At 33.7% G+C, this 15,662-nt stretch overlaps 1 protein-coding gene across 1 annotated transcript; it reads right to left on the bottom strand.

Annotated features, from left to right (window-relative positions):
* Positions 1-11,433: 11,433 nt before the first annotated feature.
* On the bottom strand, positions 11,434-15,662 carry LOC128992552 (putative glutathione-specific gamma-glutamylcyclotransferase 2). Its single transcript, XM_054416183.1, has 3 exons — positions 15,356-15,662; positions 13,799-13,840; positions 11,434-11,923 (listed from the first exon to the last, which is right to left on the bottom strand). The coding sequence occupies exons 1-3, from the start codon at positions 15,515-15,517 to the stop codon at positions 11,525-11,527; spliced, it is 603 nt and encodes a 200-aa protein (XP_054272158.1). The 5' UTR covers positions 15,518-15,662; the 3' UTR covers positions 11,434-11,524.

Below are 15,662 nucleotides of genomic sequence, written 5' to 3'. Positions count from 1 at the left end.
TGTGTTTGATTTTTTTACCATCGACTAATCTACTCTGTAGCTAATACAACATTATTAAGTTAATTCATTACTAAGTCAACTACCCCAAATTTATAGTTAAGGTTAATAGATGATTTGATTATTTTGTTACAGTCTAACTTTAGTTAGTAACTAATAGAATCAAAATCAATAACAGTATATGTTGCATGAACGATATTTTAGGCTTGTAATGGACTAAGATCAGGTGGTTCGTTAACCAGAATCCATATTTAAAAATTAAAATGCTAACCGTCTGATATATCGATCTAAGAGTTTCAATGCCAGAAAAATTGCATTTAGCACATCAATTCAATGGCGGTTCCAAGGGGGGTGCTATAGGGGCTCAAGCCCACCCCATTGGACTGAAAATATAAATTTAACTAATTTTATATCAGCCTTGACACCTTTAATATTTTTTACTATAGGTAAGACTCACTTACTTTTGCCTGAAGGTGTCAGATGTTAACATATGCTGTACATGTTTCGAGCTACTTACAGCTCATCTTCAGCAGCATTCTTGAATTTAAAAAAATCTCTGTTTAAAAAATGTTCTGTGATGTAGATAACAAAACTGGAAATAAGAACCACCAGTCAGCTGATACCGTGACGTCACTCTCCCGTGTTCAAGTTCAAGCTCCTCAGTAGGCCTACAAATGTCGCCCGGTCGAGGTTATCTTCATTTAACCGTGCGTACGCAAACATGTTTACGGTACCTACAACTGCAAAACGCGTGTGTGTTCTTTGTATATATTTCCGTGTGTTCGTGTGTGTATATATAAACTGTAAATAGTCGACAAACATCGTTTGATGTGATTTTTTTAAATTCAAGAATGCTGCTGAAGATGAGCTGTAAGTAGCTCCAAACATTTACAGCATATGTTAACATCTGACACCTTCAGGCAAAAGTAAGTGAGTCTTACCTATAGTAAAAAATAAATTTAACTGTACATAAATAAACTGTACATAAATTTAACTGTATCATAAAAACCGGTGGTTTTTGGACACAGTTCTAGACATTAAAAATGGCTTAAAAATAGCAAAAAAAATTTTCGGGGGAGGATCTCTGGACCCCTTCCTGGTGTGGAGCTGGTATAAAAAGTAGAGTTAGTTGTAAGACCTTTTTCCCTGAATACAAAATTCTCACTTTACCAAGTGTGTACATTTTGCAGAATATCATTTTTGTAAAAACAAATATTGAACAATTCTCATCTCGCTCATTAACTCACAAACATTACACCAGACTAAGGAATAATTTAGAGTTACCATCATTAAGACTGGCCTCAACACAGCGCAGCTATAAATGTTTACAACTCAAACTTTTCAATGCCCTCACTGAAAATGTACGCAACTTGCCTTTTAAGTCACTGAAAAATGTATTGACCGATTTTTTGAAGAGAAAGGTTATCTACTCTATCGAGGAATTTTTATCTTTCAAACATGATGATTTTTTGTAAAATTCTAATTGTTAAGTAGGGTATTGTTTCTAAAGTATGTAACAATGGTTTCATGAACTGTGGTATAATAGTCTTTCATAATAATGTTATTACTGTCAACTTTATTTAAAAATTTATTGTTATTTAGTTTTAAGCTGTATCTCACTGCAAATTTTAGCCCTAATTATTTTAATATAGGCACTTATCCAACTTGTGTGCTTGACTATAAACAGTATTATTGCCATCATTATCAATACATCTCAAATACTTTTGTATAAAAACCAGTATTATTAGTTTATTAGTATAGCATGTTCATCTATTTACACTTGACTCTGTACATTGTACTTTGAATTGTGTATTATCTCCATTCAGTGGCGTTGCTTGGTAAAATTCCAGGGGGGGGAGAAGCCACAATTTTCCCAACTGCTTAACGTAAATTTCCCAACTATTTTTTTTTTTATTTTAAAGAAATCAATTTCTGTACTATTTTAAAAATCTGCAAATTATTGTAGTTACACTCAGTTTAGTATTTATTAACATCTATTAACATAGCTAGTTTTACATATATACAAAATTACTCAATAAAAAAAATCTTAAAGTTCTAACAATTTATAATGAAATTTTATGAAAAAAAACTTGAATAAGTATTGTTTGAAATCAAATAAACCTTACAAACCATTGTGAAGCAGACATAGCAGTGCAAAATTTTTAGTGATATAAATAAACCTAGTAAAAATTAGTATGGAAAAAATAATTTTATTACAAAATAATGAAATTAAAATAATTTTATTTTCATAAAACTTACATCCCAAAACAACTTTGTAATGATGAAATATCAGTGTTACAGTGTTGTTAATAATATTATTATAGTCTAGACAAGAATAAAACCAAAAGAAGACTCCTATAAAATAAGAACTTTTAACTTTAAAAAACTTAGTTGATAATAAACTTATACATATAATGATACAATAAAAATGTTAACCTTCATAAAAATAACACATAAACAAACACAATATTAGTGTTTTGAAGAACATAACAGTCTATAGATAAAATACAAATAAAATATGCCTAGTATAAAATACATACATACACTTGTAACTTGATTAATTAACTTAGTCATACAGTGACAATTTATCTAGACAAAACTTACACCAACACGTTTATTAAAGTCTATAAATAAATGAAAATAAAATAGGCCTCTTATAAAATAAAAACTTGTAACCTGATTGATAACAAACTAATACACTACACACAATATTTAAACTTTAGTCTTTTATTTTCTGTCTACTCTTTAATTTTGACATGACGTTTCTTAAGTTGAACCCATCCTTTAACAAGATGTTCAAGGTTAACTACTTTAGAAAGTTCTTTTTCACACTTTAACAACATCAGACTATCCAATCTCTCATCACTCATCGTCGTTCTAAGATGTGATTTAACAATCTTGAGTTGACTGAACGACCGCTCGTTTGATGCTACACCATAAGCAGCTGTGATGAGAAGAATGCACAGTTTGTGGGCTTGTTTGAGTATGTCCTTTAATTTTACAGCATGGTACAAAATGTCTTGCAGCGTCTTAGCAGGTGTTCTTGTCTTACAATATTCACCACCTTCTTCTAAACAGATATCGAACAAAATTTCCATCTGACTTTTAAGCACATGAACGTCTGGAATTTGATCCTTGTATCCAGGCGGAAAAAGTTTGTTTGCTTGTGTTAATGTTTCAATGCACAAATTGTCCTTATTCAAAGGAAAACTAAAGATTTTGGTGATGGGGGCAAATATTTCCATTAAAACTGCCGAGTTTTCTGTTAAACCCATGGCTAAAGAGTCAATGACCTCTTTGAATTCTTTCCGGTAAAAAGCTTTCATCTCCAGGGCTGTTAATCTATGGTGTCGCCTGTAATCGTTTTCTGCATCGATGTGTAATTTCCTAGAAAATATCACTGCACTTTCAATCAGATCGTTCATAGAATCTGTGTCATTACTAATATTTTGTAGGTTCTTGGCAGTGCTTTCAATTACATTAATACTGTCAATGACATTGAAGTTCGGACTTTCTAAGATTTCTGTTAATATTTTGATCTTCTCAATGATATTCTTTATGAAGAAAAGAGTAACAATGAAATCAAAAGTTGTTACTTTTTTCAGAAGTCCCGTTGCCTTAGTTCTCGTGTTAGTATCGAAATTCTTATCATTTGAGATGCTCTGAAGAAGACCAACAACCTCCTCTAAACACTGATTTAGAGCCTTGACGGACTTTGCTCGTGCGGTCCATCTTGTTCTAGATAGGTTAACAAGCTGTATTGCATTGTCAATGTCTTTGAGTTTTTCCTTTAGATGACTAAATCTTTTCGTGCTTGATGTGAAAAAAACATTTAACTGTTCGAGAACATTAAACAGTTCTCGTATTGAAGTATTAACATTGCAGGCATGTTCCAGAGCAGTGTTAGTTCTGTGGTCTTGACAAGGTGTAGGGCACATTATGACCAACTCCCTCTGTTATATACTTTTGTACTCCCTTAAATTGACCAGACATTGAACTGGCGTAGTCATAAGACTGGAAAGCCATCTTTGATGTGTCGATGCCTTCTTTGTGTAAAGAATATAAAATTAGCTCAGCCATCCCTTTTCCAGTCTTATCAGTGCATTCAACTGATTTCAAAAGCCTTTCCCGAATCTCACCGTTTTCACTAGCTGTTCTCACAACTATACTCATTATGTCCTTGTGTGACATATCGGGAGTGGTGTCGGCCATTACAGAAAAAAAATTGGAGCTGTTAATTTCATCAATGATCTGACTCTTTAATTCAGTTGCAATTAAACTAATCATTTCATTTTGAGATGTTGGACTCATGTATGTCACTCTATATGGACGAAGGGCTCTATCTTCAATCCAGGCTTTTAGTGTGGGATTGTGACGAGAAATGAGATTCACCACTGCAACAAAGTTACCTTGGTTAGCATTGTCAGATTCCCTAAACGCTAGCCCTTGATTCCCTAAAGTCCTGCAAGTATCGATAAGAATTTCAATAGTTTTTCTATTCTGCACTTCTATTTTTTGTTCTTCTATCTGAGCAAGTCTCTTGGATTTATCGATAAGGTGATCTATATGTCCCTTTTTCAAAAGAAAGTTACAATATTCACTTAATGCAACTTTATGTGTTTGAGAGGTAAAGTGTGTCTTAAGCTTCCCAAGTTTGTCTTTACCATAGCTTTTCATCTTGGACCAAGATCTTACCCCAACATTTATCCAAGCATCTTCAGTTTTTCCCCTCTTTCCAACACCCTCGGGAAAAAGGCAGCAGACAAAACAAAATGCAGCATCCTTCTCGGTGCTGTATTCTAAATGTTCAAACTCTTTATACCACTGGGGATTAAATCTATTTTTACCGTCACTAGGGAAACTAGCAAGTTTTGGTTGATGTGGCCCTAACTGGAGTAAATACGATTTTTGATTGTCCGTAATTGTGTGTGGACGTAAACCTGGGTCATGGCTTATCAATGCTGATGCATCTGATTTATCAATTATAATATTTTGAGATTTGATATCGAGTTTTTTTATAAAATCGTTTCCCATTTCCAAAACATGTTTTGCCGTTTCCACTACAGAACTTGTAGCACTCACAATTTCAATTGCAGCAAATTTTTCGTTAACTAATTCTTCTTTACAATATTTTTTATAAATATTACTACATTCTTTAAGATTATCAATTAAAACACCCAAATTCCCCATGAGCGAAGGCCAATTTGTTGTTTCGCTGCTTACTTCAGCATTATCCAAGTTAATAATATTCTTGTCCTCCTTTTCTTCTCTGCTACAAAACTGGGGTAAATTATCTGATTCATAATGTAATTCTGTAAATTCTTCTGCTTGTTCCTGCATGACAATATAAATTGGGGGTTTCCCTTTCACGTCCGTATGTTGAACTTCTGTACTTGCGTCCTCTTCAAATTGTTTTTCAGTTGCTGTTTCTTCTTCTATGGACATACCACATGTTGAAGTTGATGGTTCAATTATTATCAGGTCTTCTAACTTTGTAGGTTCACTACTTTGTATTTCATCACCCACTTCGGCCACTTCCACATCGTTATCAGCATTCTGATGTTCGGTTTTTCGTTTTTTTGAAGCTAAGGAGGCTACAAAAGGATTCTCTGGGGCTCCCACTGTTTGTATATGAACCTTTTTACCACCATGAACGGATTTTTCATGATTGGTTTTATAGTCGTTATTAAAAACCGCTTTGCATAAGCAGCATTGTACTTTGTATCTCTTGCTTTTCATTGTTAGTTTTGTTAGTGCTCTGAAAAACGAACGCAGATACTATAGTTTATACAGTAATTTTTAATTGAGTTAATTTTTATAAAAGTTATTATTCTTATAATAATTTATTGTAAGAATAATAACTTTTAAAAATATAATAAAATTAATGATTTATTTCATATACAGTATTATTATTATTTATGTCACGCCTTTTTCCACAAACCTGATTCCGACCCTACTGTGTAGTCTACTAATCATTAGAAGTAAATAATAGTCGAAAATCAGGTATTGTTCAAAAACACAATGCTACAAAATTTGTTTGAAGTTTGAAGCACTGGTGGATGTTATTTGACCCTGAGATGGAGTCGGGAGTCCCCCCATAAAAACTCAAGATGTAGGCTACACAGTTCATCAATATTTAAATCAACATTGCACAACAATTAATAATTAAAAAGCTTTAATATTAATAAGAACATAAGAAGATATAGTGTTACAATGGACATTGGAGTCACTGGAGTAGTAGTATCTTTACAATAATAATAACACCATAGTGCACTGTGCTGTGAACCATAGTGATAAATACGTAGTAACTTTATTTATATACGTTTTCTATAGCATAGCCTATAGCAATTAAACATTATACATTTTACACATTCTCACATTCATAAACCAGAATTTTAAATTTGCCTTGGATTAATCGATTAATCCACCGTGCATAATAGGAATATTTCGGATTAAGCTGACAGAACAGATGGTTCCAATTTCTGCCACCTAAAGCGCCACAGCGCAGGATACAAAAATCAAACTTATGTGTCAAACTCAAACATCAAACCTTAGGTTATGTTTTCCGCGTAGATCTGTTTCAGAGTGATTGAGTGATTAGTTGATTAATTTGTGTAGTGTAAATCCTTAATTAGGAATGATAAATAACTTTTGTTGATGTTTTTAAATATATTCAGAGAGTTAACATTTTATTTAAGTTGTTAAAAAATAAGAGTTTTAAAGGTAATACCGATACACAAAATCTATCTTTAATGTTATTTTAATCTACTATTAGCAAGAACTCCTGTCAGTTAGCCTGCTCTAAATACTACAAAAAAAGCATAAAATATAGTTAATGTGACTTGACTTACGTGTGAAATTCGTTTTAACACTACACATAACATAATGCAACAACATATTGCAACAATGCAACTAAAGACTGTAGAGCTACATCATCGTTTGCACTTCTTAACTCGCATTGTCGCAGACGATACGAATGACGAATCATCAACACACAGGATAGGATCAGGGTAGCCAACATACGTCCAATAAGGAACAAAATTTCTCTAAAACAAAATTCCAACTAACTTTACCACTAATTGATTATTGATTTCTTAAAATAAGGTGTGTTTAGCCTAAAATGTTTAATCAAAGTTAAATGGAAGTTGCAAAAACGTCAAGTTTATTTGTCCAAGTAAAAAAATTTCAATCTTTGATAGATTTTCGCAAATATTTAAATTTTATTTTTTTTAAATATATTTTTCTTGTATCTCTGACTTCCCAACTGTCCCAACTTGTGGCAAGGAAATTCCCAACTTTTCTCTTTCCCAGATTCTAGGGGGGGGAGGCTCCCCCCCCTACCCCCCCCAAGGCGACGCCCCTGTCTCCATTGACCTGGCCTATTGTATGACATGTATACTTAATGGCAATAAACTATTTGAATTTGAAACCATGGGATTTAAAAAAAAAGATATCAACTAAGTTAACTACTAATATCACAAAATCCAACAAAGAGCAAATTTTTACAAATTTTTTTAGTGAAATTAAATATACACTTTTTAGCGAATTTCCCATATAGGGAATAAGCTATTACCGTAGGTCTCATGGTAAGACCTGGACCCAGGACCGATTTACTTTTTCCTTTTGAGGTCCCTTGAGGCCAAAAACACCATCCGTTCAAATTCATATATATTAATGTGTCCGTTAGCACGATGATAACTCAAGCATAAATTATCTGATTTTGATGAAATTTGGTATAAACGTGTAAACCTACATTTATTCTAACGAGTTCGCGAACCAGCATGATCGGCCCATGGGAACAGGGGTTTATGGGGGGTTTTATGGGGTAAAAATGTGTTTTTCCCATTTTTGACCCTAAAAACATACAATTTTGGAATATATTTCCCAACCATTTTGTAGAGCATAAAAAAAAATTTAGTATATTGAAGCATTTTTGTATGCCTAATGGTTACAGAGAAAATTCAAAAAAGTGTAAATTTAAAATTCCCATCTTATTTTTATTCTTATGGAGAAAATGAAAACTGTTGTAGTTTACTTGTTTATGTATATATGTTGATACAATTTGGCAAATTACTTTATTTCATACTATTGACGTTTGGTCAAAAAACACTTTTTACCTTCCCCATAGCATCAAACCTAAACACTCGTTAAATCTTTAACTAGTATACCTGTTGCTTGAATTTGAGCAATTGCTAAGTATTACAGGCGTTATTGAATAACAGTCATAATTTCCGACGACTTTAAAAGATTTGACTAAAAGATTATGGAAATACTCAAGATGTACATAACAGATCATTTTTTAAAAGCTGATCTTGTTTTTTAGTGTTTTCTACGAATAGCCTTACTTATAGCCGCATTAGGTTGTCCATAATAACGATTATAAATTCTAAAAAAAACATTATTTCTATATCTTTTCCTTGGCGGTGTTCTATGACTTCCCTATGTTTCCATAGTTTGCAAATCAGCTCTTTCAATAAATGATTACTAAGAAATGCAGCACAGTGTTAATTTAGTTTTCTTTTAGTATATTAAATTATCCAGACCCTCTCGCTTTTTCCCATTGTAATATTTGCGCCCACCCAAATTCAAATAAATAAATAATAAAATAAGTAAATATTTTATTTCAACCAAGTCAGTAAATGTTTGTAGCAAACTGTTAAATTAGCAAACTTATTGAGTGTTTACAATATTAACATATGTTCTTCTTCTCACTTTTAATTTCTGACAACAGCTGGAGTTTCATAACAATGTTTGTTTCACATGTTAATCTTAATGCGAAATACAAAACTTTAAACTCTCTAATTATTTCCCTAAAAAGAAAGTTTCCTGCACAACTTCACGTTACGCTCTTTACAATGACACCAAAAACATGTCAATTGGTTCAGTAGTTTCGGAGGAGTAATTGTCACAAAAAACCTGCTTGCGTATTAAATAAGTAAGATGGATAGATATATAGATGCTTTTTAAATTGGGAATGAATATGTCTTATTTATGGAAATATTTTAGTAAAAATGTAATCAGACAAGTGGAAATTCACTTAGTTTGCAGGTTTGCTGCGGCGGGGGTATTTACATGTTTAGTCGTCGTCTTTTCCTAACACGATGCATTTCAACACTGCATTACCATCCTTACCTAAAAAAGAACACTAAAATCAATAAACATACAAATATACAATGTTTACTTCAGTTGGTATATTTAACCCTCCGAGTGTCCCTTGTTTTGGCCTTAATGTCTGCCTATTTTTTGCTCATTTGCAAGGTTTTATTAAAACGGATCTGAGAAGCTTGAAAACAATGTTAATTATACTGTTCTATATACCATTTTGTTTGGAAAATCATGGGCTTCAATATTATATAGAACATAAGGAACATTTGTTAAAAAAAAAAATTTAGGTAAAAAAAAAATATTTTGGAAAATCTTCAAAAAAAAAAAAAAAGTTCGCGCTCAATGAAATTGTATAAATTATAGGCCTATAAATATTTGAAAATAGCCACTTTGTTCTAAATTTTATGAGGATTACAAATATATAATAATATAAGGAAGTAGATTTGCAAATAAATAAGTTATGGGCAAAAAACAGATTTCAGTACATAGCGTTTAGCTAAGAATGCATAGCCTAACCATAGCTAGGAATCTGGCTGATAATTTACATCAATATCACTACCTACTTCTTCAGGATCATCAACCAGCCCTTCAAAATCACTTAAATCTTCTTATAATGCACCACGTATATCACTACTTTTGATTTTTAACAATAAAACAATGATAAACGTAATAAAACACATCAGTCATCGGTCCGAGGTTAACCAAGCTGTTTACAAATACGCACGTCAGTTGTCTGCTACAATATTTTCGGAACTAAAATGAATAGCGCTTAGAGACAGACCTCCGGAGAAAGCTCTGAATCTGTCAAATAAAACGATACCTAACTCGATCCAGTTCAATCCGATTTTGTCAGTCATAGAGCCTTCGCCGTAAACAGTGTTTGTGAGTCGCTGCAGCGACACAAAACACTACACAACGTGTGTTATGTGTCGCTGCAGCAACAAATAACACTCGGGAGGGTTAATACTTTTAATACTTTTATTCTTTACTAATTTTCAATGAAATGTCGACCATACAAAGTAAGTATTTTAAGCCAAGTATGAATGGAGATGAGTGTAGGATGAGTGATCTTGTAGTCTTGTAAGTGACTAAGGCCGACATATTCCTTAGACACAGCTGTTAAGGGGGTTCCCTACCTTGGACTGTTTTCAATTTTCTGCAACCCTGGTGAGTTTAGTTGGAACTACAAGTCGACAAAATATTCCCTAGGATTGCTGTCTGCTGGTCGTGTCACCGTACAACCTATATGACTGAACGTTTTTATATTATCAACAGGTTCTTGGCTATATTTATTTATACTGCTTAACTGGTTTATAATAATTAATATAATGTTATTATGTGTCATGGATACATCTTGGGGGAAATATTATGAATGATGAAGAATGTGTAAAATTTGTATCCCTCCACGAGACAGTAGTTTCGATAAAGGCCGCTAGAGTCCGTCAGAATCATAGCACTTTTCGCCGTGCAAGGTTTTACGCGGTTTCATTTTGCACATACAAAAAATAATCTTTTCTTGAAACTAAAAGTGACTTGATATTTTTAGTTAAATTTCGCACTTATATTGCTTTATTAAAAATCGATAGGCCTGATTTCATAAAAAGATATTATTATTTAACTGTAAAGATCACTAACTTTGACAAGTCGTTGCCCTTGATTGCGTAAGCATAGACATTTTTTAAAAAGCAAACTTAGTAGAACCTCTCTTTATATACAAAATGGTGTTTGGTTCACAATTTAAATGTTTAAACTAGAATCGCTATATGATACCGTGTGAAGCGGTTTTCTGACGTTTTTCGGTGGGGGTAGGGAACCCTCTTAATTAGTAGCCCATACAGCTAATGGCAACTAAGGGACCTACAGTTTATAGTGAAATCCGAACCACATTTTTGCCTTGGTATTAACGAATTGGTCCAATTATCAGGATAGTACTGCGGATAGTCGTAGTACTCACTAGTGCGGGCGTTAATCCACACCAGGGAGTATCGTATCCACAGTGTATGCCTATCAATATCCACAATTCGTGACCTCCAGTAGCTGGATTACAGGACGTCGCCACTGTCCCAGCATGATAGAAACACTGTAACAGTACTTCCATTAGAAAATTACTGAATCTCCCACGGCCTGTGGGGCAGAGCAGGGGTAATTTTTTACATATTTCTGATATTTTTCCCACCATCCTTGCACCTTAAGCTTTAAAATGAATCCTCAAAAGCCATGCTACCTTTTTCCTAGCTCTATATATTTCGTGGGGACTGATTCACTTACAGAATTAAATAGCCTATAGATAGATAACAGAACAATAAACAAATAAATAATAATAACACAGCATTTAATCAACAAATTTAATATGCCATCTTAGACCAATACAAATTAATAATACTGAAAGACATTTTGGTCAAATTAAATCTAACATCATGAGTTAAACAAAGGTTTTGCACTCTAACCTTTTCACAGCTGCTTCTAAAGCGAACAGATGGGGATCGTCTTCCCCAGGGGCTATTTTCCTCATGTACTCAGCAAGTTTGTAGACATACTCTTTGTTAGGTCCACTCGGCCCGCTTGCTTCAATCACCTGCCGAGCTATTGTTTCTATATCTGCCTCGCCAGCATAATGCTCGTTGCTCTTGTCTGCAAGGTATATCACAAGCTCACAAGGCTGTCCCTTGCAAGGTCTGTTTTCAACGGTATGTATGAAATCCACAGGGTAGAACTTCACAGAAATCTTGACATAACCGTTCTTTTCTCTGAAATCCAAGTGGCGAAGTACCATTTGCTTGTCCGAGTTTTCTATTCTGTATGCGATACCCCATACTTTATCCTGCCGAAATATAAATGTTTTCAGTCAATATATATTTTCCTTAAGTTTCTTAGATTAGGGGCCTTACAAAATAGCTACTACCTAATAAAGGTTATATCTGTGCCGAGGAACACAAATAGTCTACTCTATATTGACTATCAATATGCTTACTAAACTAGTAAGGCTGAAAATACACAATAAAAATTAATTTGGGGTTTTCCAATTTGTGTTACTTATTACTTGGCTGACATTTGTTTACCCATCCTGTAATTAAGATCAGCATCAGATGCCTCCAATATGGAATCTGCTCATTAATTATTATTATAAATCTTTACGCCTTTCCGGGTAATATTTTGCATCTGGCCAAACAATTTATGAAATTCATAAATTTTAAGGCTCTATTAACTCTAAAGGCTTTTAGAAATTGCACTTAAACTATAAAAATATCAAATTTAAAACCTATGATCCATTTTTTTACTCTGCAATAACAAATAAAATACCCCCGCCGCAGCAAACCTGCAGACTAAGCAAATTTCCATTTGACTGATTGGATTTACACTGAAATGTCTACTTAAAAATATAACATTTATTCTTGATTTAAATAGAATTAGATTAACAAGTACTTAGGTTTGCTGCATCAGGGAGGGTAAAACTGTGTTTTTTTTTGTAAAATGTGAATAGTTAGTAAGAAATAAAAACATTTTCCAAATTTGATCAAAATATGTTCACAAACAAGCAAACTACAACAGTTTACTTATTCTCCATAAGAATAACATGGGAATTTTAAATTTACAATTTTTTGGAATTTTCTCCGTAACCATTAGGCGAATAAAAACGCTTCAATATACTAAATTATTTGTTTTTTTAAGCTCTACAAAATAGTTTGGAAAGAAATTGCTAAATTTTATGTTTTTTGGGTCAAAAATGGGAAAAACCTATTTTTACCCCATAAAACCCCCCGTAAACCCCCGTTCCCATCATGCTGGATCGCGAACTCGTTCGAATAAACGTACGTTTACACGTTTGTACCAAATTTCATCAAAATCTGATCATTTTTGCTCGAGTTATCGTGCTGACGGACATATATATATATATAAATATATATATATATAAATTTGAACGGATGGTGTTTTTGGCCTCTAGGGACCTCAAAACGAAAAAAAAAAATCGGTCCCACGTCCAGGTCTTACCATGAGTACTATGGTAATAGCTTATTCCCTATATGGGAAATTCGCTAAAACAGGGATGCCTGTGGGCGTACTATGAGGCCTGGTCCGTGTTATCAGAGCTATCCACCCATTTAAAAGCAATGTTTGATAGTCACCTGTATTCTATTTAACTTTGGTTAAATATCTAAAAGTTTTTATTTTTTTGCATGTGTGTGCGTTTTGAGTTTTTTAACGACAAGGCCCATTCCAGTCTACTGGTCAACGGTTGCTTTCTTCAAGGTATCAAGGTATCAAGGTACATGAGGCATCCCCATCTCGATTTTTGCATACTTCCTGGTCGTTTACTCAGTAATTGTTTACATCAATTATCACTTTTTACACTGACACATACTTATTACACTCAGTTAGACCCAATAAATATTGAATTGACTATGACAGTTTATACATCCTTGATAAAGCAAAAACATGAATTAACCTACCTATGCAGTAGAAACATGAAAGGCCTAGAGATTTTTTTATTTTCTTAAACAGATTTGATGTAATTTTTCTGAATATTTCAGCTTCAAGTTACCTACCAGCAACTAGCGGCAGTAACTGAACAGTTTAAAATATTCATTCATATTATTTAAAACTAATGCTAACTAATGACTTTGTAAAAAAGTCATAGGTGCTAGTTAAGCTCTATGATAAAAAGTTGAGTTTAGATACCGTAACTTAATTTACTTACCTCAGGATTGGTCGAAGTCAGTAATGTAACAACTCGTCCTGGCTGAAAACAAACCCAAGTTATTGATGGTCAAATGTTCAACGGTTAGGCTATCACAGAAGAATGCCTATTAATAAGGATTCGGTATTTAAATATCAGACCAACTCATTCGTTGCAACTCCAGTTTTGATTTAGGAATATTTTTTTTATTTCTCTACGGAAATAAAATAAGTTAGTTAGGCCTATAGGCCTACCTCTGGCACGAGGTTTTTTTAAAGTATTACCTACGCGTTAGGGCCTAATAAAAGTCAGACCTGTATTTTACGCCAAAATGTTGATGTCCTAAGTTAAGGGAAAAGGCCAAAATATGTGTCCCGCACATATAGGTACAATACGAAACCTCGGGATCTTTTAACACAGCGAACGTGCTAAGGTAACTAGGCCTGTAGTAGGCCTAGCGTTGAGGTCCACATTCCAATGCTGCTACATACTGATAATTTATAAGAACTACAGCTTTATCTAATACTGAACCATTCCATCCCTTGCTTAGTACGGTAGCCTATAACGTTTTGGTCTAAGTCCAAGATATCTACAGTACGTTAGTGGATGTGATGCAAAATCATTTGGTTGCATGTAAGTTTATGTCCTACATTTACTATTATAGGCTAGGTACATTATACATTAACTACCAGCTGATTATAAAATGAAAGTAATGATGGGATATCCGAATAGTTTCCATGACCGAATAATTTATCAGTTATTTTTTGCATCAATCGGTTATTTTTAGTTGCATGAATCACCGGACCAATTTTAGTCATTATTCACTGTCCCAAAGCACAACTAATTTTTATCTTATGAGAAACTGAATACAGTAGTAGACTTCCTCTTATCTGGACTCCTCGGGACCGAGGCCAGTTCGGATAACGGTTTTTCCGGTTAAACCTACGTCCCCAAAAACTTGTTAAAACGGACCGTTTAAATGCATAGCCTACTGCATAAGCCAATAATGATTATTACGTAGTTAGACACGTGATCACTGGTCTCAAATCTTTCCCACGAGAACAGTCGTTTCAGTAACGCTCACTTCCTGCCGATCTGGTCCGGTTAAACCGATGTGCTGATAAAAATTGTCCGGTTAAAAATTGCAATTTCGCCAAGTGTAGTCTTTAAACCGATGTCCGGTTAAAAGGTGTCCGGATAAGAGGGAGTCTACTGTAGCATTTAGTTATTTAGCGTCAATCGATGGTTTTTAGTTGAACGAATCGCTGAATAAATTTTAGTTATTATTCACTATTCCAAACAACAGCTAATTTTAGGCCTAACTGATGAAGTATGATAAGTTTAAACCGAATAAAGCTTCCCGTCTTTGATAAAAAAGGATTTTTCATTACCGGTACTCAAAAGCGGGATAAAACGGGATTTCTGGACCCATTAGGCGGGATTATTTTTTCGGTCGGATACACTGGCTGATTCTTGGCCCAACTTAGTCAGTTGCTGATTGGAAATCGTGGTAACTTAACTTAAGTTTACTGTACCGTAATCAGCGTAAGATTTTGCTTGTAAGATTAATCCACTTACCTTTTCAGGAACACCTCTATGATCGACACTTGATTGATAAAATCTCCTTATATATCCTTTTATGTAACCTATTTGCTTTTCAGCAAATGGAAAATCAGTTTTCCACAACAAGGATCCATATCCAAATATCCATAAAGGTGACTCGTTATTAACTTCTCCCATTACAAAAAGTTTGCATCTCACAGTAAGTACTAAATAGAGTGAAGGGAGGCCTAATCACTATTTCGATTAAATTAATACAATAAAATTTAGATAATTAATTATTGTAAACATAACCTGAAACTTTCCTTGCTTTGACGTTACAAAT

The sequence above is a fragment of the Macrosteles quadrilineatus genome, unplaced genomic scaffold, assembly GCF_028750875.1.
Source record: "Macrosteles quadrilineatus isolate MER2022 unplaced genomic scaffold, UCM_ALF_1.0 Scaffold_4__1_contigs__length_99947679, whole genome shotgun sequence".
NCBI lineage: Eukaryota > Metazoa > Arthropoda > Insecta > Hemiptera > Cicadellidae > Macrosteles > Macrosteles quadrilineatus.
Note: the sequence above shows the minus strand (reverse complement) of the source record. Positions and strands in the feature narration are given on the sequence as shown.

What these genes read in the sequence shown, in the direction of transcription:
- LOC128992552 (XM_054416183.1), bottom strand. Translation starts at nt 15,517, where the DNA reads ATGGGAGAAGTTAATAACGAGTCACCTTTATGGATATTTGGATATGGA. An exon ending in ATAGAGGTGTTCCTGAAAAG is followed by an intron (nt 13,841 to 15,355) that starts GTAAGTGGATTA and finishes GTTTGTTTTCAG; the next exon opens with CCAGGACGAGTTGTTACATT. An exon ending in TGACTTCGACCAATCCTGAG is followed by an intron (nt 11,924 to 13,798) that starts GTAAGTAAATTA and finishes ATATTTCGGCAG; the next exon opens with GATAAAGTATGGGGTATCGC.